The sequence below is a fragment of the Phyllostomus discolor genome, chromosome 6 (genome assembly GCF_004126475.2).
Source record: "Phyllostomus discolor isolate MPI-MPIP mPhyDis1 chromosome 6, mPhyDis1.pri.v3, whole genome shotgun sequence".
NCBI classification, from domain to species: domain Eukaryota; kingdom Metazoa; phylum Chordata; class Mammalia; order Chiroptera; family Phyllostomidae; genus Phyllostomus; species Phyllostomus discolor.
In genome coordinates this window covers 157,866,002-157,887,807 of record NC_040908.2, presented here as the reverse complement: position 1 = coordinate 157,887,807, position 21,806 = coordinate 157,866,002, and the positions used below count along the sequence as shown (strand labels likewise).

The 21,806-nt window shown below is 37.1% G+C and overlaps 2 protein-coding genes across 2 annotated transcripts; both read right to left on the bottom strand.

Annotated features, from left to right (window-relative positions):
• Positions 1-3,629: 3,629 nt before the first annotated feature.
• Positions 3,630-5,191, bottom strand: LOC114499025 (olfactory receptor 5L1-like). The gene has a single exon (XM_028514986.2). The coding sequence runs from the start codon at positions 5,003-5,005 to the stop codon at positions 4,043-4,045; it is 963 nt and encodes a 320-aa protein (XP_028370787.1). The 5' UTR covers positions 5,006-5,191; the 3' UTR covers positions 3,630-4,042.
• An 11,298-nt stretch (positions 5,192-16,489) lies between these two features.
• LOC114500155 (olfactory receptor 5L1-like) lies at positions 16,490-17,660 on the bottom strand. The gene has a single exon (XM_028516769.2). It carries the CDS (start codon positions 17,658-17,660, stop codon positions 16,725-16,727), a length of 936 nt encoding a protein of 311 aa, XP_028372570.1. The 3' UTR covers positions 16,490-16,724.
• Between the last annotated feature and the right edge of the window lie 4,146 nt (positions 17,661-21,806).

The following is a 21,806-nucleotide window of genomic DNA, read 5'->3' as shown; positions in this document are numbered from 1 at the left end:
TATTGATATGATTGAATTAAATCTCTTACCTTAAATACCTTATCTCTATTTATTTAACTTACTTTTGTTTCTTTCATACAATTTTCTGTCATCCTTTGAAATGAGAATTTTTTAATCCTTTTTGACATTATTTTTTTCTTCTTTATAAAATTGTTATGGTTTTTAGGACTTAACAATAAACTTAATAGGTTATGGGTTATTTAACAAATTGTAAATGGTATGGATCAAGAAACAGTAGAGTCCTACATACTGTCTTGTTCTCTATGCTATTGTTTTCCTACATTATGCTTTCATAGAGTCTATAAATCTTAATTTTTGCTATTGTTTTTATTTCTTCAGCACTTTGTATTATTCCACTTTCCCCTAGCTTGCAAGGACATTTCTAAAACAATTGAAAATAAGAAAAATACATTTCAAATTTACATTTAACATGCAACTGCCAGTGTTTTCTTGTGTGTGTGTGTATGTGTGTGTGTGTCTCTGGGTGTGTATGAATTTCAAATTCTGTCTGATAGGATTTTCCCTCTTCCTGGCTAACATATTTTAATACTTATTTTAGTACATGTGTGCTGCAAGTAAATGCCCTTAGTTTTTGCTGGTTTAAAATAGTTTTGTCATTTACTTTTTGAAAGATATTTTATTATGTATACTGTTCTGTGGTGGGAGTTATGTTATTGTTTTTCCTCTTTAACACTTGTATTTTTCAATCTCCTTTTTTCTCACTTTCTGTTTTAGGCAAGAAATCTGTTCCAATGTTCATCTTTTTTCTTTAGATGAGGTATTTAAAAGTGGAGGTGGTATTATACCCACCCCACCACACACATCTATACAAGGGACATTTGGCAATTAATTGCGGATTGCTTCTGATCATCATGAAAAGAATGGGGTTCTCCTGGCATCTAGAGTGCAGAGGCCATGGGCATGATTAGCATCCCACAAAGGAACTGAGAGCACTCCACAAGTACATTATGCACTGTGAAGACGTTCAGTACTTACTTTTTTCCTTTTGTGTTGTCTGTGTGTTCCTTCTGTTTGGTGTGATCTGAGACTCTTGGACTTGTGGTTCAGTGTCTTTTGCTAATTTTAGAAAATTCTAAGCCATTATCTCCACACACACTACCTCTTCCCTGACCTTTTCATTTTTATTTTCAGAGTTTCAACTATAGTGACTTTGACTACTTGATGTTGGCATATAGATGAAATATTTCCCTTGAGTCTTCATTTTTTCTCGTTTGTCATTTTGAGCATTTTCTAGTAGTGTGTTTGTACATTCACTAATGCTTTCCTTGAGTATGTTGAGCCTACTGCTGTGCCCATGAGGACATGCTTTATCTCTGTTTTTGCACTATTATTTCTAGCAAATTTAATTTTTCAGAATTAGTTGCCAAGACCCTGTTGAAATGTCCCATGATTCACACACGTTGATACCTTTTCCACTAATACCCATAGAACTAATGTCATCTTAGATAGCATATCTAATAACTCTAAAATCTAAGTCATTATCTAAATCTGTGTCTGTTAATATCTTTGTTTTCCTGTCACCACAAATTTTCTCCCACTTATTTGTGCTACATCTACATTTTTTAAAAAGAATACATATTATTTGGAGATCAACAGAAATTCAAGTAAATGGCATTTTGCCTGAATATGATTTATATCTTTTGTTTAGCTTTAACTCTAGTGCTTGAAGATAGGCTCCAGTTTTGTTGACAGGATGCTTACCTCTGAGTTCCACAGACTTCAGATTCATCAAGGGTCATCTTATTTTAGGTGGGACTTAGTATGACAGAGATCTCAATATCTAATCCATCCTAAGCTTTAGAGCTTCTCTTTCCATATGGACCTCTCTGCAGATTCTATCCCCTCCCCTGGCATTGGAATCCCATTACTTGGAACTCTATGCTTGTGTCATTGGGTTACCCAGTGGCTTCTGCTACCTTATGGGTCCAGAAAAATTTTGAGTTTGCAGAGTCTCTGTCTTTTTGTGTTGTAATGTCAGAAGCAATTTCTTTCTAGTTAGCCATCTCCTATACTTTAGCCAAAAGTCTGATTACATTGGTTTGAACAAAATTGCACTAAATGTAATTGAAATATTTTTTAAGTTGTCACTTAATGAGTAATACTACATACTTTTTAAGCCTTCTCTGAAGCTGAGAAAGCAAATTACTCTAGGGACAGCATAAGAATTCCATTTTAAATCAAATAAGTTATCAGATGTGTCTTTACCAAGAAATGAAAGGAATATATTTATTAAACTGCTAAAATGAACATTGAGGAAGAGAGTGCATGACAAATTGCAGTTTACTGTGCCTATAAAGTAGTCTACCACCAAACATATCCTCAAATACAGCAGCCTGATCATCCGGGTGCACAATAGATACTGGTCATACTCTGTTATAATTTAAGCTATATAAGAAAGAACAGCTTTTAGTTAATTTTTTTCTAAATGTTTCCACAGCCTCATCATTCTATCAGGGTCCTATGATAAAAATATGAAATGTAAGTCAACATGATAAAGGGTATATATAATAAGCCTATGGTTAACATCATTCTCCATGATGGAAACTGAAAGCATTTTCTCTGAGATCAGCAACAGGACAAGGTATGACTCAAGAACAAAAGAAATAATAGTAATCTTATGATCCATGAATGTCAAAATAATTATGATGGACATAAGAGCTATGATATACACTGAAAATAATATTCAAGTTCAATTTATGATGAATTATTTTAGAAGTCAATTAAAATTCTATCAAAGTTATAGATTTCAAAAACTAATTCATTGAAGAGTCACATGAGTGACAGAAAATAGGTAACGTTAATACAAATCATGTTCTGTATAGCAGATGCGAGGGGTGACAAAGGTGATTTGAAATCTAAATGAGCAAAAGGCAGAAAACTCTACTTGAACAACAACAGAAAAAAAAAATTAAAAGTGACACAATGGAATAACATGAAATGCTATATCAGTATTTATTGAAAAGTATAGTGCTTCTGTGGTTGAAATCTAAATTAATTACCTCTATTTTATCACTTACTGATTTTAATACACTATTCAGTGCACTTAAACAATCTATTTTCATTTCCTCAGAATGAAATTAAGATTTCCATCCCCAAATTCACAAAAATGTAATCATCTTATGCCAAGATGGAGAGAAAACATAAAGTCATTTTTATTTTCAGAGTTTCAAATATAGTTATTTACATTTTAAACACAAATTGTTCGTTGATTCCAGCCCACAGCAATATAACATGTTTGCTAATGTTCATCTTCTTCCAAGTAAGTTAAAAATTAAGTTAGTAGCAATATACAAGGGAAGATAGCTTATCTGTATATGCATAAAACATTTTGGTTACATTACAGATCCAAAGACTTGGAAATTTTATTTTAATTTAAAGTTGTAGGTTTAAAATCATATAACCATACTAAATTATTTCATGAACCAGTACAAGATTGTATACAGTTTTCATTTTACTTTGACAAAACCAATATATTCTTTCTACTCACTAAGTCTGAACAATTTGGAATTTGTTCTCATACAAGGAGTATAAGACACAAAAGAAAATATAAGTAATTCAAGCAATACTAATGAGATACTTTTTAAAAGATAAATATAATGTTGCAAGTATTTAAAATTACATAATAGTGTGTATGAGGGCATCCGTTACTAAATATTACTACTATTGGAGAAACATGAATCCTCCCTGACATGCACAATAATCTTGATTTGTTATTTCTTTGTTTAAATTATCATTAGTATTCACAGTTGATTTAAAACAACATACCTGCCCCAAAACACAATTAGCTCTCAATACATACAACAAATCTACTCAATTATTTTATAAAGACTGCCTGATGAAAAGAATTGACATGTGCTCTTGGTCAAGCTGGCATATAAATGAATAACATAGTTATGTTGATGTGTAGGTAATCAAAAGTAAGTATAAAGATCAGTGAATCAGACAACTGACTCATGATCTACCCTTTGGCTGTCCTCTCCACATGAACACTGCAGCCCACAAATTCATCTCTCCACCAGCCTCAACTTTGAAATATTCTCTGGGAAAGTATTTTGGAGCTCACCACTTCTCTGAGAACTTCTTTCACATCTTTGTTCCTTAGACTATAGATCAGGGGGTTCAGCATGGGAATCACTACAGTGTAAAACACTGCAGCCACCTTGTCAGCGTCCACACTGTTGCCAGAACTGGGACGGCAATACGTGAAAAGGATTGTCCCATGGAAGACAACAATGGCTGTGAGGTGGGAGGCACAGGTGGAAAACGCTTTGCGCCTTCCCTCTGCAGAGCGCATCCTCAGGATCGTGATGAGAATAAACAAGTAGGAGGTAAATATAATCACAATGGCAATGATCTCAATGAAAGTGGCCACGAGGTATGCCAACAGTTCATTCACAGTGACATCAGAGCAAGCAAGAGATAAGAGAGGGGGCAGATCACAAAAGAAGTGGTTAATCACATTTGATTTGTAGGATGGGATCTCTAGAGCTAAACACAAATGGATCAGAGAACACACAGTCCCACAGAGGTAGCAGCTAGAAACCAGCACCATTCGCAGTTTCTGGGACATGGTGACCATGTACAACAGTGGGCTACAGATGGCCACAAAGCGGTCATAGGCCATCACGGCCAGCAGGAAGACCTCAATGATTCCATAGGCACAAAATAAATAACACTGGACCATGCATCCCAGGAAAGAGATGGCTTTGTCTTCATTTATAATATTAACTAGCATCTTTGGCACAATATTCGTGGAATAGCAATAATCCACCAAGGACAGGTGGCTGAGGAAAAAGTACATGGGAGTGTGAAGTCGAGGGCTGACCTGAATCAGTGCAATCATGCCCAGGTTGCCCAAAAACGTGACTCCATAGATGAGAAGGAACACCATGAAAAGAAAGACCCTCAGCTCAGGGACATCTGATAATCCAAGGAGAATGAACTCCATCACAATGGTACAGTTTCCCTCCCCAGGTTCCACCATATGTCTGGTTTAGAAAGCCAAGTGATAAGTTTTGTGTGTCTTCTGAAATGGGAATAAGAAAGAAAACACATAATTATATTAACTTTAAAAAATCTCATTGATGTCAAACACAATGTATTTGAAATACAATTGTCAAATAATTCTAAATTCTCAGTGTAGTAGCCAATCCCCCTGACCAAATTTAAAGTATCAGCAGAAATATGTATAATTTTCAACTGTTACCTACCACAATGCATTGAGTTGATTAATTAAATAGATGTTTTGATGGAGTTTTGAACAGATCCAATAATAGTTTTTAAAGCCTCATGAGATCAACTCCTGCTCCCTGAAAAATGTAACAAATTTTGTTCAAATCAGACAACTGTGATCCTATGTACATTAATTTCTTAGGTCTGCCTATCATTACCATAAAGTTTCAGCATGTGAGGTTCTCTCTAGTTCTTCTGGGGAGTGTGACAAATCTCTGAGAACAGTGGCTCTGAGTTCTCTATAAATTTGGAATTATTCAGAATGAAAAATAAAAAGATTTAAAATATATACTGAAATCCATCATCATTTTTAATTGTCAAATTAACAAAGTGACTTAATTATAATAATAGTAATCAATAATAGTAATGACTCAAAAAGATATAACTCTAGTATGAATTTTCTACAAAGCCATTAGGCAACATATATTCAAAGTCTTAACTTTGACAATAATAAAAGTTACCTGATATATTTATGAGAGATTTTATTCTTGTAAGTTGTTATAAGAGATGCTTAATTACATTTACAAATTGTGAAAAAAATATATTCAAAGCTACCTTACAGCATTATTTATAATATTCACAATGGGAAAAAACAATTATCATAAACAGAGCAATGTTAAACTATGGTATATCTTATCTAAAACAGAACATTATCAATATATTTCAAATGATGTTACAGAAGTGTTTTTTAATACCTACTATAGTTTATGTATATATGTAAATTTAAATAAGATAATATGTTGACATATGAATATATGTAGTAAAAATATCATATGTTATCACTTTGATTTGGCTACAACCCTAGAAGATCAGTCCATCCCCACACTGAGAAACAGGGAAATGTAAACTTTCCAAGTTCCTTCTAGTAGTAGGATGGAGTAGTGGTTACATTAAATATCCTATAAGTCTGATGTTCAATGACACCCAGACCTGTCCTTAAAGAAAAGTCATATGGAAGGTAACACATTTTATTCTTGCCCTCCTCCCTAGAAGGATGCACTCATGGTGCTATAGATATATTATATAATGAAAAATGAGTAAAGAGATTCTGGACTGAAAACAGAACTTGGTATTTTCTCTATAGCATGAACAAATTTTTAAGAAGTGAAAATAAATCAATATGCTAAAGTCATGCTTTTCTCATTACTTGACCCCTCCCCCCCAAAAAAGAGTTATTTGCCCACTTCAAAGTTAAAACAGAAAAATGAACCTGGAAACACTCCTTACTAAAGTTCTAGGCTGATAATAAGAAACTAGTTCATGGTAAACCCAAAACAAATCTAAAAGGACTCACCTCATTCACTGAGCAGAGACAGTCTACACATGCTGACTTCCCATGACCAACTCAGGGGCACATGAATTCAACTGTCAAAATTAGGGTGAAAACTAGGGAGCCCCTTTATGGGTTTAAAATCTACATTACATGACAGAAGCTGATGTGGAGAAAGGCACAAAGCGAATGAAGGAGGGATGGGGAAAGAGACAGAGAGAGTAGAAAGAGAGCAAGACTACCATTAGTTCTCTCTGTATTCTTTCATACACATCAAAGCTTGGTGTTCCAGAGGATATTGTCTAATTTCTCCATCAACTGTCTCTCAGTGCTAAAAGCCAAAAACATTTGAAACAGTAAGGGGACAGGAATATGGTCTACTAAATCATTCTCTATTTAGAAGCCAAATGATTTAGCTAGATCTTTAAAATAATTGTTTTCTGGGAAATATACCCATTTTAATTTTCAAGTAAGCAGAGCCTAGGTTTAGCTCACAAACTGAGTGACAGACATTTCCTCTCTTGTGCTGAAGATGTTAAGATGAGTATGGTACACAGTTAAGGACTTAAACTGTAATTTTGACCCCCAGGGAAAGGGTCCCTTAAGTGCAAATCACTATCAATCTTCAAAACTACAAAAACAAGTTAAAATTAAACCAAGAGTGTGTGTGGAATAGGACACATAATTAATCTCTATGGAAGAGCATCAGGTATAGTTTAATGCTCTAATGTGTGCAACAATTGTCTGAGAGCAAACACGTTCATCTAGATTTCATGGTGCAATATGGCATTACATCTTAGTGTCATACATGTGGGCCACAATCACACTGCTATAAAAAAATACCATGAATATTTCCTATTAACTCCCCCTTCCATATATATACAGAATCCCCTAAATTCCAGCAAGGCACAGTGACTAAAACCTCCCCAGAATCCCTTCAAAACTTAGGAAGGAGATAAACTACTGGTCAGAAAACTAATAATAGTTAACACTTCTCAGGCACTTGTTATATGTTAAAACCTCTTCTAAATAATATGCCATATTATCTCATTTAATTGTTATGCTAACCAACCTAGAGAAAATCTTGTTTCAAATCTTGTTTCAAGGTCTCTCTTACAAAAGAGATGGTGGAGGCACTCACACTTTTTTACTTTGATAAAAGTGGGGGGTGCTCTGCCCGCAGGTGCCCCTCCTCCCTGGCTTTCTGGATGAGAATACATCTATTGAGACGTCGTGGTCTTCTCGAGCAGGAAAGGTGGCCAATCCTTCAAAGGAGAAGGGCCAAGAGCCTTTTCCTCATTGGGCTTTTACTGGGTTCATTTGCACAAGAATACAGGTAAAGCTCATTACTTATTGTCAGGCAGTAAGGATTAAACAATAGATAACAAAGAAGTCTGAGGGCCTACTTTGAGTCAGTTTCAGATAGCTAAACAGCAATAAAAGTTTTGAGGAAAAAACTCACTTCTTGCTTGGACCCTTATTTAATTGAGAGCATTCTAAACAAAGCAGGTTTCACAGGATTTTACAGGTTCTTTCTTAGGCCTGATTGCCCAGGGAACCCGCCCTTTCCAGCGCAGGGCTGCACCACCCTCTGTCATTGTTTCAGGCTCAAGTCAGGCAGGAGAAGTCAGGCAGGCAAGAGATTAGGAGACTTTTGGAAAACAGGATGAGGACTCAGGCTTTGTCAAAGCCGAAGGGTAAGGGTCCATCACCGCTTTTTGCAGTAGCCCCCCAAGTCCTTCCTTGGGTTTCCCCCATGTCATTGTGCATGTATGAGGTCAATCACCCCTTGAGGAATTTTACCCATCATTGGCTAACCAATCAAGCATTGGGGGCCAGACAGCTTGAAGTAAAGTAGTCAGAAGCAGTGCCCCTGCCAAGCAGATAAGCTTTGTCTCCTTAGTGACTTCTGGTCTGAAGGTCACGCACTCAGCCTTAGCCATGAGAGGCTACAGCTCCTGAAACCAGGCAGGGTGGTTCCCAATAGATACAGTCAAAATACATGACAGAAAAAGGCCCCATGCTGCTCTGTGCTTTTTCTCACACTATGACTATATGAGGAAGAAAACAGACTCCCAGCCAGAGCTGAGGCTGCATTTTCCTCACCCATACCCAATGCCAGGAGCCATCAAATGGGGCACCCTCAATCATCCATTCTGAGTGCGTTCTTCTTCCAACACTCTAATGTCCATGAAGGCCACAGTTTCTACTAATCCATGTGTATCTCTGAGTGTACACATTAACTTTGCAAAGTATATATGGTCAAAAATAATCTCAAATAAATCCATTTTTATCATTTAGATTACCATATACTAGACCCTAGAGAGCAGAGGAGTAAATGCCAGCTACAGGAATCTCCCCTCTGGGGCCAGTCTGGAATTACAACTAAATTGTAGAGAAACCATCTAGAATAACCAACTGAACACTAGCAGGAGAAAAGACTTATAACCACAGACAGATGGAAGGAAGCAAGTCACCACAACATGACTGGCAGGGAGTGCAGAGAGGTACAAGAGGGCTGGCTGAGCTCCTATGGGTGGCAGCTGAAGTCCTGGAGCAATATTTCAGCAGTAGGTGGTTCCTCCTGAGAAGTGTAGTGCCTAAATCTCAAGCTGAACTTCTCAGACTATAGTACCAAAGCCAGGAAATAAATAGAGATAACATCCAGCTGTGAAAAGCAACAGGGTTTCCACCTGTCAGGGTGAGACAGCTGGAGACACAGAAGGTCTCTTAAAGGGCCAATGCACAAAATTCCATTTGCAGCCACATACTGTGGGCTGTGGCAGAGGGAGGGCAGAGTGGACTAAAGACATGTGAGGAAAGTAGATTGCTGGAGGAAAGTAGTTGGCTCTGGGGAGATAACTGAAAGAACAGCCTCCAGGGTCTCTGTGCTAAGTCAATCCCCATACTGCAGATGCCATCTTTCTCAGGCAGAGCACTCCCCTCCAAATGGCATCAGCCTGAAGTGAAGCAATAGTCCTACCTGCAGAAATTACCCTGCCTCTGCTGTGGAGTTTAAGCCAGCCTTCTGAGTACACCTTAAGGCTATATTACTGATTAAGTTTAAGGCATACAACTAAGGCATATTTCTGAGAGCTCTGACACTTTAGCTGACCCTCCCTGGGTCCAGCGCTGGGAGAAGCTGATGCTTGGTACACAGCCTGGATCTTACTGCACACAAACAGACTGAGCCAAGGGAGCCACATTCTATAGATCACTGACAGCTCCAAACAGGTTGGATCAGTCACAAGAGCCATCTGAAAAGGTCTGCACCAATCTTTGCACATCAACTTAATACATAGAAACAATTACAAAGAATTCACTGAAATTAGAAGGCAAAGAAACAGTCCCCAGAAAAGAACAAGAGAATTCTCCAAAAGAAGAAGATAAAATGGAGGCGAGCAATTTACCAGATATAGAGTTTAGAGTAAGGATTAGAAGGATACGTGACAGAATGAAAAAAGACATAAAAGCAATAAAAAAGAACCCATCAGAAATATAGAGTACAATATCTAAAATAAATAATACACTGGAAGAAATAGACAGTAGGCAGACATAGCAGAGGATTCAATCAGTGATTTGGAAGACAAGGTAGGAAAAAAAACACCCAAGCAGTGACACAAAAAAACAAGAATTTATTTTTAAAAAACGAAGAGAACCTACCAAACATTTTGGACAACATAAAGCACAACAAAATCCACAACATGGGAATACAAAAGGAGAAGAGAGTGAGCAAGGGATTGAGGACCTATTTGAAGAATTAATGACCAAAACCTTTTCTAATCTGGTGAAGGAAAAAGACACACAAATCCTGGAAGCTCCAAGAGTTCCAAACAGTTGGACACAAAGAGGCTTACACAGAGACACATTATAACTAAAATTAAAGGCTTAAAGACAAGGAGGGAATCCTAAAAGCCACAAGAGAAAAGCAGGTAGTTATGTACAAGGGAGCTCTATCTAGGTTGTCATCTGATTTCTCAAGGAAACATTTCAGGCCAGAAGGGAGTGGTGTGAAATATTCAAAGGGATGAAAAGCAAGGGTCTACAATCAAGGCTAATTTACCCATCAAGGCTACCATTTAAAATCAAAGAAGAAATAAAGAGTTTTTCAGGCAAGAAAAAGCTAAAGGAGTTTCTTTACTCCTACCCAGTACTGCAGCAAATAGTAAAAGGCATGCTTTTAGAAGAAGGAAAAAGAAAGAAAACACTGGAAAATAGTCTAACAAAAAATGGCACTAAATATGTATCAAAAATCATATTATGTCCTGGCTGGAGTGGCTTAGTGGATTGAGCACTTGCCTGAGAATCAGCAGGTCACTGGTTCAATTTCCAATCAGGACACATGCCTGAGTTACAGGTCAGGTCCCCAGTAGGAGGTGCGAGAGAGGCAACCACACATCAATGTTTCTCTCCCTTTCTTTCTCCCGCCCTGCCCCTCTGTTTAAAAATAAATAAATTAAATCTAAAAAAAAACTACTTAAATGTAAATGGTTTAAAAACTCCCACCAAAAGACATAGGGTGACTAATGGATAAGAAAACAAGACCCATATATGTTGTTTTCAAGAGGCCCACCTCAAATCAAGATACACACAGACTAAAAGTCAAGGGATGGGAAAAGATATTCATGAATGGAAAGGGAAGACGAAGCTGGGTAGGAATACTATATCTGACAAAATATACTTTAAATCCAAGGCTATATAGTATGAGACAAAGAAGGACACTACATAATAATAAAGGGAACAATCCAACAAAAGTATATAACCCTCATAAACACATACACTCAACATAGGAGCAACTAAATATGTAATACAAATCTTGATGGACATAGAGGGAGAGAGGGACAGAAATATAGGCATAGTCAGGGATTTTAACACCACATATACTTCAATAGATAGATCTTCCAGAAAGAAAATCAACAGGGAGACAATGGCCTTAAACCACACACTAGATTAAATGAATTTAATTGATATCTTCAGAGCATTGCACCCCAAAACAGCAAAATATACATACTTTTCTAGTGCACGTGGAACATTTTCTAGGACAGACCACACGTGAGGACACAAAACAAGTCTTGATAAATCTAAGATGGAAATCATATCAAGCACCTCCTCTGACCAAAATGCTATGAAATTAGAAATCAATCACAAGTACAACACTGAAAAACATGCAAAGTTATAAGAGCTAAATAACATGGTATTGTACAATGAGTGGGTAAACAGTGAGATCAAGGAAGAAATCAGAAGATACCTCAAAAGTAATGGAAATGAGAACAAATAATTCAAAATCTGTCAAACACAAGGAAAGCAATACTAAGAAGGAAATTCATATCATACAGGCCTATCTCAGAAAAAAAAAAGAAGAAGAAAGAAAGAAAAATAAAAGATCAAATAAACAATCTCACTGTACACTTAAAGAAACTTGAAAAGGAACAACAAATACAGCCTAAACTTAATAGAATGAAGGAAATAATAACATTCACAATCCTTTAACCAATTTCATCAAGAAAAAAAACATCCAATAAATAAAATCAGAAATGAAAGATTAATAACAACTGACACCAAAGAAATGCAAAGATTGTTGAGAAAATATTATGAACAATATTATTGTATGCCAACAAACTGGACAACCTACACAAAATGGATGAATTTCTAGAAACATACAATCTTCCAAAACTGAAACAGGAAGAATCCGAGGATATGAATAGATGAATTAAACCTGTTGAAATTGAAGCAGTAAAGTCAAAAAGAAAAAGAAAACAATATTCAGAACAGAAGCCCTGGACCACATGGCTTCACAGGTGAAATTTACCAATCATCTTGCCAACTAACCTCACCTTCTCAAACTATTTTGAAAAATTCAAGAGGAGGAAAGGCTCCCAAGCATTATCCTAATTTCAAAACAAGAAAAAGACACTAGAAAGAAAGAAAATTATAGCCCAGTATCACTGATGAACATAGGTTTTAAATCCTCAACAAAATATTAGCAAACTGAACACAGCAATACGTCAAAAAGATCATATACCATGATCAAGTGGGATTTGTTCTGGGAAGGCAAGGTTGGCATGAAATTTGCAAATAATTAATGTGATTCATCACTAAACAAAATGAAGGATAAAGACCACATGATTATAATAATAGAGGCAGAAACAGCATTTGATAAAATCAAGCACCCACTTATGATAAAGACTTGAAGCAAAGTGGGATTAGAGGGAACACACCTAAACATAATAAAAGCCATATATGATAAACTCACTACCAACATCATACTCAATGGGCAAATACAAGCTTTCCATTAAGATCAGGAACAAGACAGGGATGGCTCCTTTCACTCCCCTTTTTTCACATAGTACTGAAGGTCTTAGCCACAGCATCAGACAAGAAGAAATAAAAGCCATTCACATTGGAAAGAAAGAAGCAAAACTGTCTTTATCTGCAGATGACATGATACTGTATATTGAGAACCCAAAAATTTCACCAAGAAACTACTAGAACTGATCAATGAATTCAGCAAAGTAGCAGTACACAAATTAATATTTGGAAGTCATGTGCACTTTATATATCAATAAGAAACTAACAGAAAGGGAAATTAAGTCCATAGTAATCAAAACAGCATGGTACTAGCATAAAAGCAATCACATAGATCGAATGAAACAGAATAGAGAGCCCAGGAATAAACCCACACATTTAGAGTCAATTAATATTTGACAGAGGAAGCAACCACATACAATGGGCTAAAGATAGTATATTCAATAAATGGTGTTGAGAAAATTGGACAGATACATGTGCAAAAATGAAACTAGACCACCTTCTTACACTACACACAAGAATAAATTCAAAATGGATCAAAGACTTAAATGTTAGCCCCAAAACCATAAAAATCAAACAAGAAAGCACAGGCAGCAAAATCTACCTTCATAAAGAGAAACATGTGGCTCAAAATAGAAATAACTTAAATTCTGGTGTTTTGAAAGCTGTTGTTTCACAACTGAGGCACCTTTAATTCATTCCTTTTTGATGAAATGTTTATGCAAATATTTAGCCTGTTTGACTTCCTATGCTCTAGTTGCAAGTATTCTTTATACATGTGGGTTAAACCTTTAATCAGATCTATAACTTGTGCCTGTGTTCTTAAATTTTTCATTTTCCATTTGGAGTTAATGTTTGTGTATGGTGTGAAGTATAGATTTCAGCCCATGTTGTTGCATACAGTCAATTACTCTTTTTTTTAATTTTTATGGTTGTTCAAGTACAGTTGTCTCTATTTTTATGCCATCACAGCCCACCACCCCACCCATCCTCACTTCCTACCCTCAAACCTACCCCCTTTGGCTTTATTCAGGTCTCCTTTACACATGTTCCTTGATGGCCCTTCCCCTATCTTCCTCCATTATCCCTCTCCCCACTTCCTTCTTACTAATGTCAATTACTCCTCACCATTTATTGAAAGGATTGTCCATTCTAAATGAGTAGTCTTGGTAGCTATGTCAAAAATCAATAAACCATTCTTATCACTACTGAATATGAACATACTGCATTGTTTTGTAATTTGGGGGGGGGGGACTCTCATTCTGTAATGATTATGTGTGATGCCAGGAGCAGGTTTGGTAGGTGGAAGTCATTTTCTCTATTTCTCCTTGTTGGAAATTTCTATCTTGAATAGGATTTGGTTTGTGTCAGATACCTTTTCTGTATCTACTAAGGTAGCCATATAGGTTTTGTGTTCTCTTCTATATGAGATGTATTCTATTATATGTGGTGTGTTACATAAACTGCTTTTCATCTGTTAAACTCTCTTTGCTTTCCTGGGACAGATCTCCTTGATTATGGTTTATCATCCTTTATGTACTATTGGGTTTATTCTGCTAATATTTTGCTGAAAGTTTTTATCTACAGCTGTGAGGGATTTTATGTTGTGTTGTCTCTTCTTCTATTTCTTTATTGAATTTGGCATCAGGATACTACTTGCTAAATAAAATGAGTTGGAAAGTGATCTCTTCCTGTATTTTTGATAAGAATTAATCAACAATTTGTGTAATTTCTTATATAGATGTTTAGTGAAAATAACCAGTGAAGCCATCTGTGTCTGGATATTGATAGGGGGGGAAATATTTTAGTTACAAACCCAGTTTATTTCCTTGTTATATGTTTATTCAGATCTTCTATTTCTTCTATTTCTAGTTTTGGGTAATTTTAGCTATTTAGGAATTTGTTCTCACCTCAGTTGACTAATTTCTTGGCATACATAGTTTACAATATTTATTAAAGTCATTTTAATTTTGGAAGTCAAAATTATTGTTCATAATATTATGTTCCATATTATGTTCATATTATTGACATTTATATCTTGTCTCATTTTCTCATTCTAATTCTAGATAAATTTTTATCCATTTTGTTGATCTTTTCAAATTAAAAATTCATTGAATTTCTATATTGTTTTTCATCTTTGTATTATTGAGTTATACTCTAGTCTTTATTATATCCTTCCTTTTATTTGTTTTTGTTTGCTTGTTTTATTTCACTTTTTTCTAGTCCCTAAACATGAAATCTGAGCTTCTAGTTTTGAGATATTTTTTCCTTTTAAGTCTCTAAATATCCCTCTTTTTTAAATATTATAGATTGTGTTTTCATTTGGATTTAGTTCAAAATATTCTATAATTTCTTTTGTGCTTTTTGAAAAAAAATTATCCTTACCTGAGGGTATTTTTTTTCATTATTATTGGTTGTTAGGGGAAAAGAAAGGGGGAGAAAGAGAGAGAAATAATGATGTGAGAGAGAAACATCAATCAGTTGCCCCCCATACATTCCCTTAATGGGGATCAAGCATAGAATCTAGCTAAGTGTCCTGACCATGGATCAAACCCACAAACTTTTGGTGTATGAGATGATGTTCCAACCAACTGTGCCACCCAGCAAGGGCATCTTGTACTCTGTTTTGGCCTTTGGACTCTTTAGAAGTGTGTTGTTTAATTTCAAAGTTCTCTCCATATTCTAGATACAATCTACAAATCCTTCATCAGAAATGTGCTTACCTTGTTCCATTTAGATCCATTATTCTAAAGTAGACAGTTTTAAATCTACTCACACCAAACTAAACAAACACACAGGGGATGCTTGACAACACATAAAAATATTTATTTTCACAACTTCAAGGTAGTGCTGGGGTGTCTAGTATGTAGAGGCCATGGATGCTGCTAAACAGCCTAAAATGCACAGGATAGTACCTCACAAACTCAAGCCTAGTGCTTTCTACAATTACTACAGATACAAGGAGAGAAGCTTCATTGAATGAGCAAACAAACATAGTGTAGTAATTGACATAAACACAATGAACGCACCAACAAATTATGAATGGTGCATATAAATCAGGACTAAATGAAGAAACATGGTTCAGACATATAGAGGAAGGACGAAAAAATGTCATTTCATCAAGAGCAAAAATACAACAAAGAATGTAAACAGAGGCTAGAAGTCCAACTATAAGGCACAGCAAGCATTTGACCCACAAGTTGTAAAATAAGCACAATGAAAAGAAAATATAACATGATAAAAATGATCAGTATTGTACATATTGTAACTATTTATAATATTTGTAGATAGTTGTAAATATTGACAGCGATAATAATGGTTATTAAATGTAGTTATACATTTAAAATGACATATATTAAATATGTTATATTTTACATGTTAGTCTCCACAGTTCCAAAATCATTAGACACATTAATGACAACAACATAAATATAATAAGTGAAGCAAGAAATCAACAGCAAACAGAATATATACACATATGGGAATCACATTCTGTGTATAAACTGGCAAAGATGCATTCTTCATCATAAAATAAGAGGAATTCAATTTTGAAATAAACCATAGTTTCCATAAAAGATAAGAAAATATGATTCTCAACTTTCTTTATTAACCTTATGAATGTTTTCAACAAAGTTCGTGTATGTCTTAGCAGTTCACTTCCCAGGCACATTTAAAGCATTTGAGATTGAATAAAAGCAAAGATAGGCTGTGAATTTTGAAATATGTTCAACCTTACATTGATCAACTGCAGAGGCACAAAGAAAAGTGAATCTAAAAGACTCACTCAGACATACCTACACTCTGTATGTGCTGTCCACACCAACATGGCAGCCCACCGTTCAGCCCGCTACCAGCCTCCACTATGGGACCCCGTGTCATGCCAAGAAAATACTCTCTAGGAAAACATTTTGGAGCACACCACTCTTCTGAGAGCTTCTTTCACATCTTTGTTCCTTAGACTGTAGATCAGGGGGTTCAGCATGGGAATCACTACAGTATAAAATACTGTGGCCACCTTGTCAACATCCTCATTGTTGCCAGAACTGGGCTGGAAATAAGTGAAAAGGATTGTCCCATGGAAGACAACAATGGCTGTGAGGTGGGAGGCACAGGTGGAGAAGGCTTTGTGCCTTCCCTCTGCAGAGCGCATCCTCAGGATGGTGATGAGAATAAACAAGTAGGAGGTGAGGATGAACATGATGGTGAGGATCTCATTGAAGGAGGCCACAATGTACAGAAACAGTTCGTTCATAGTCACATCAGAACAAGCAAGAGATAAGAGAGGGGGCAGATCACAAAAGAAGTGGTTTATCACATTTGATCTGTAGGTTGGGATTTCAAGAGCTAAACACAAGTGAATCAGAGAACACACAGTCCCGCCGAGGTAGCAGCTAGAAACCAGCACCATTCGGAGTTTCTGGGACATGGTGACCATGTACAACAGTGGGCTACAGATGGCCACAAAGCGGTCATAGGCCATCACGGCCAGTAGAAAGACCTCAGTGATTGCATAGGCACAAAATAAATAAAACTGCACCATGCATCCCAGGAAAGAGATGGCTTTGTCTTTGTTTAAGATATTAGCTAGCATCTTTGGCACAATGGTTGTGGAGTAACAGAAATCCACCAAGGACAGGTGGCTGAGGAAAAAGTACATAGGAGTGTGAAGTCGAGGGCTGACCTGAATCAGTGTGATCATGCCCAGGTTGCCCAGAACAGTAATTCCATAGATCAGAAGGAACACCATGAACAGAAAGACCCTCAGCTCAGGGGCATCTGATAACCCGAGGAGAATGAACTCCGTCACAGCAGTGCAGTTCTCTTCCCCCATTTCCACCAGGTTGGAAAAACAAATGGTAAGTTTTGTGTTTCTTCTAGAAACAAAAAATAAAGTAAGAAATCAACAGGAAAATAATATCAGAAATATATAATGTTGCGATTTATTAAACAGTGTGTTAGTAAGATATGAGAAAGACAAAATTGTCATATAATGAAAAATACTGTCTCAGTGGGTCTCACTGATCAAAATTGACTTAAATATCACCAGAAATGTTAAAGAATTCCAAATGTTAAATATCTATCACAATGGACTGAGATGATCAATTAAGGTTTAATGTTTTCTTATCCTTTTAGTTTCCCCTGCCCTATCAACCTTCACCTCCCACATTTAGCCCTTCCAGTTGTCTTTGTCCATAGGTCCTTCATACATGTTCTTGAAGCACATCATCTTCCTGAAGTCATGGCTTTCTTATTCCTTGGCCAAAAAAATCCCATCAAAATGCTGAATTTTTACCCACTCAGGAGTTAAACCAGAAAAATAAACTTCGAAGAATTTTTTCCTATGTTCTGGGCTGAAAATAAGAAACAAGTTTAAGGTAAACCCAAAAACAGTCTAATAGACTTCACTGAAGGAACAGAGGTAGTCCTCATGCCCTGACTAATTCTCCATCACCAATTCTCAGGCTCACACAATAATTCAACCCTCAGAATAAGGGTGACAGCAGTATGGTGGTTACCAGAGGGGAATGGAGTGGAGAGGGACAGTGAAGGGTAAAGGGGGCCAAGTGTATGGTTACAGAAGAAACCTGACTCTGTTCTGGGTGCTGGGCACACAGGGCAGTATGCAGAGGATGTATTGTAGAAATGTACACTTGAAACCTGTAAAACCTTATTAAGCAGTGTCACTTCAATACATTCAAAATATTATAAAACTCAGTCTTGTAATATAAAAAAACAATTAGGAGTTCCTCCATGAGCCTTAATATTAGATCCCATGACAAAAATTGGTGTGAAATAAAATGGATAGAGATGAGGGAGACAGAGACTACCATTTGTCCACTCTGTATCCTTTCATGCACATCAGTGCTTGGTGTTCCAGAGGAAGCTCTTCTAATTTCTCCATCAGCTGTCTCTCAGTACAAAAAGAAAAAGCATTTGAACTAGTAAGTGCACAAGAATTTGGTATGTTAAATCACTCTCTATTAAGAAGACAAACCTGATAGTTATATCTATAAAGTAATTATTTGCTGGGACACTATATTCATTTTAATTTTCAAGTAACCAGAGCTTAGTATTAGCTAACAAACCTGAGTGACAGACATTCCCTCCCTGGTACTTACATGTTAGGATGAGTAGGGTACACAGTTAGAGACTTATATGTAATTTAAGCTCCTGGGGAATGGGTCTGTCAAGTTGTACATCAAACAATAATTTATGTGGTTAACAAAATATAAAAAGATTAAACTAGGGCTATGTATGATGTAACACAAATAATTAATCTCTATGGAATATCATCAGAAAAATTATTTTTCAAATTATCTCCATTTGGGAAAAAGCTGCTTCTTAGATTTTGTAGTACATTATAATATTACACCTTGGTGTTATATATGTGGGTCACAGCTTATAATTGCCATAGTAACATGAATATTTCTTATAAATTCTCCTTCTTGTATGATATTTAAAATGTCCTAAATTCCTATATGGCACAATGACTAAAGCCACATCAAAAAAATTTTAATATCATAAAAGCAATGAGCCTACTGGTCAGAAACTATGTAACAGTTCACATTCATTGAACACTTAGGTGTTAGAATCTGTTTTATATACTATGCAACATTAACTCATTTAATCATCAGGAGAACAATCAAGAGAACAATTTTACGTCTGTGTTACAAAGGAGATAATGGAAGCACAAGCACTGAGCTGTAACTTGAATAAAGTCAAAGTAAATCTCAGGAAAAGTCCGGTGCTGCTCTGTGGATTTTCAAGCCCTTATGACTTCGGGGGAGAAGAGCACATTCCCAGCCAGTGCTAAGACCACATTTTCTGAATGCATGCCCAATGCCAGAAGCCATCAGATGGGACCCCTTAAATAACCTGTTCTGGCTTTGCTCTTCATCTGACTGTCTAATGTCCATGTAGGCCACAGTGTTCTATTAGTCTATGTGTATCTCTGAGTGTACACATAAACTCCACAAGGTGTATGTGGCCCAAGAGTACTGACAGATCTCAGAGCAGGGTGGGGAGGACTGAAGGGATTAGCCCAAAAACATGTATGCATATATGTGTAGCCCATGCACACAGACAGCAATGTGATGAAGGCCCAGGGTCAGGGAGAAGGAGGCTGGTTAGTGGGGGTCAAAGGTGGAGGAAATGCAGAACATCTGTAACAATGTCAACACTAAGACATAATAATAAAATGAAATGAAAAAGCAGTTTCAAGTAAATGGTTTATGGTTTTTTTATGCTCTCAACTATTATATTACAATGTATATCCCAAAAATTGATGAGCCAGAGACAGCATTCAGGGCTGCTTAGACATTCTGGTCCTTCATTTCACACCATCTTTCACAATTAACCAAACAGAAGACAAGCTCTCATTAATGTATAATTGTTGAATTACTTTCACTGGGATAAACGTGTGGAACAGAACAGGCTGGTAAGTAAACCAAAGCAGGTTTCACAGGATTTTACATATTCTTTCTTAGGCCTGATTGCCCAGGGAACCTGCCCTTTCCAGCGCAGGGCTGCACCACCCTCTGTCATTGTTTCAGGCTTAAATCAGGCAGGGGAAGTCAGGCAGGCAAGAGATTAGGAGACTTTGGAAAACAGGATGAGGACTCAGGCTTTGTCAAAGCCGAAGGGTAAGGGTCCATCACCGCTTTTTACAGTAGCCCCCCAAGTCCTTCCTTGGGTGTCTCCCATGTCATTGTGCTGTCTGAGGTCAATCCCCCCTTGAGGAATTTTACCCATCATTGGCTAACCAATCAAACATTGGGGGCCAGACAGCTTGAAGTAAAGTAGTCAGAAGCAGTGCCCCTGCCAGGCAGATAAGCTTTGTCTCATTAGTGACTTCTGGTCTGAAGGTCGCTCACTCAGCCTTAGCATGAGAGGCTACAGCTCCTGAAACCTGGCAGGGCGGTTCCCAACAGATACAGTCAAAATATATGACAGAAAATGGCCCCATGCTGCTCTGTGCTTTTTCACACACTCATGACTATATGAGGAAGAAAACAGGCTCCCAGCCAGAGCTGAGGCTGCATTTTCCTCAACCATGCCCAATGCCAGGAGCCAACAGATGGGGCACCCACAATCATCCATTCTGAGTGTGTTCTTCTTCCAACACTCTAATGTCCATGAAGGCCACAGTTTCTACTAATCTATGTGTATCTCTGAGTGTACACATTAACTTTGCAAAGTCTATATGGTCAAAAATAATCTCAAACAAATCAATTTTTATTCTTTAGAATACCATATACTAGACCCTAGAGAGCAGAGGAGTAAATGCCAGCTACAGGAATCTCCCCTCTGGGGCCAGTCTGGAATTACAACTAAATTGTAGAGAAACCATCTAGAATAACCAACTGAACACTAGCAGGAGAAAAGACTTATAACCACAGACAGATGGAAGGAAGCAAGTCACCACAACATGACTGGCAGGGAGTGCAGAGAGGTACAAGAGGGCTGGCTGAGCTCCTATGGGTGGCAGCTGAAGTCCTGGAGCAATATTTCAGCAGTAGGTGGTTCCTCCTGAGAAGTGTAGTGCCTAAATCTCAAGCTGAACTCCTCAGACTATAGTACCAAAGCCAGGAAATAAATAGAGATAACATCCAGCTGTGAAAAGCAACAGGGTTTCCACCTGTCAGGGTGAGACAGCTGGAGACACAGAAGGTCTCTTAAAGGGCCAATGCACAAAATTCCATTTGCAGCCACATACTGTGGGCTGTGGCAGAGGGAGGGCAGAGTGGACTAAAGACATGTGAGGAAAGTAGAGGGCTGGTGGCTCTGGGGAGATAACTGAAAGAACAGCCTGCAGGGTCCCTGTGCTGAGTCAGTCCCCATACTGTTGGTACTATCTTTCTCAGGCAGAGCACTTCCCTCCAAATGGCATCAGCCTGAAGTGAAGCCATAGTCCTGCCTACAGAAATTACTCTGCCCCTGCTGTGGTGCTTATGCCAGCCTTCTGAGTACACCTTAA

Excerpts from the sequence above, each read along its gene's own strand:
- LOC114500155 (XM_028516769.2), bottom strand. The coding sequence starts at position 17,660 with ATGGGGGAAGAGAACTGCACTGCTGTGACGGAGTTCATTCTCCTCGGG.
- LOC114499025 (XM_028514986.2), bottom strand. The coding sequence starts at position 5,005 with ATGGTGGAACCTGGGGAGGGAAACTGTACCATTGTGATGGAGTTCATT.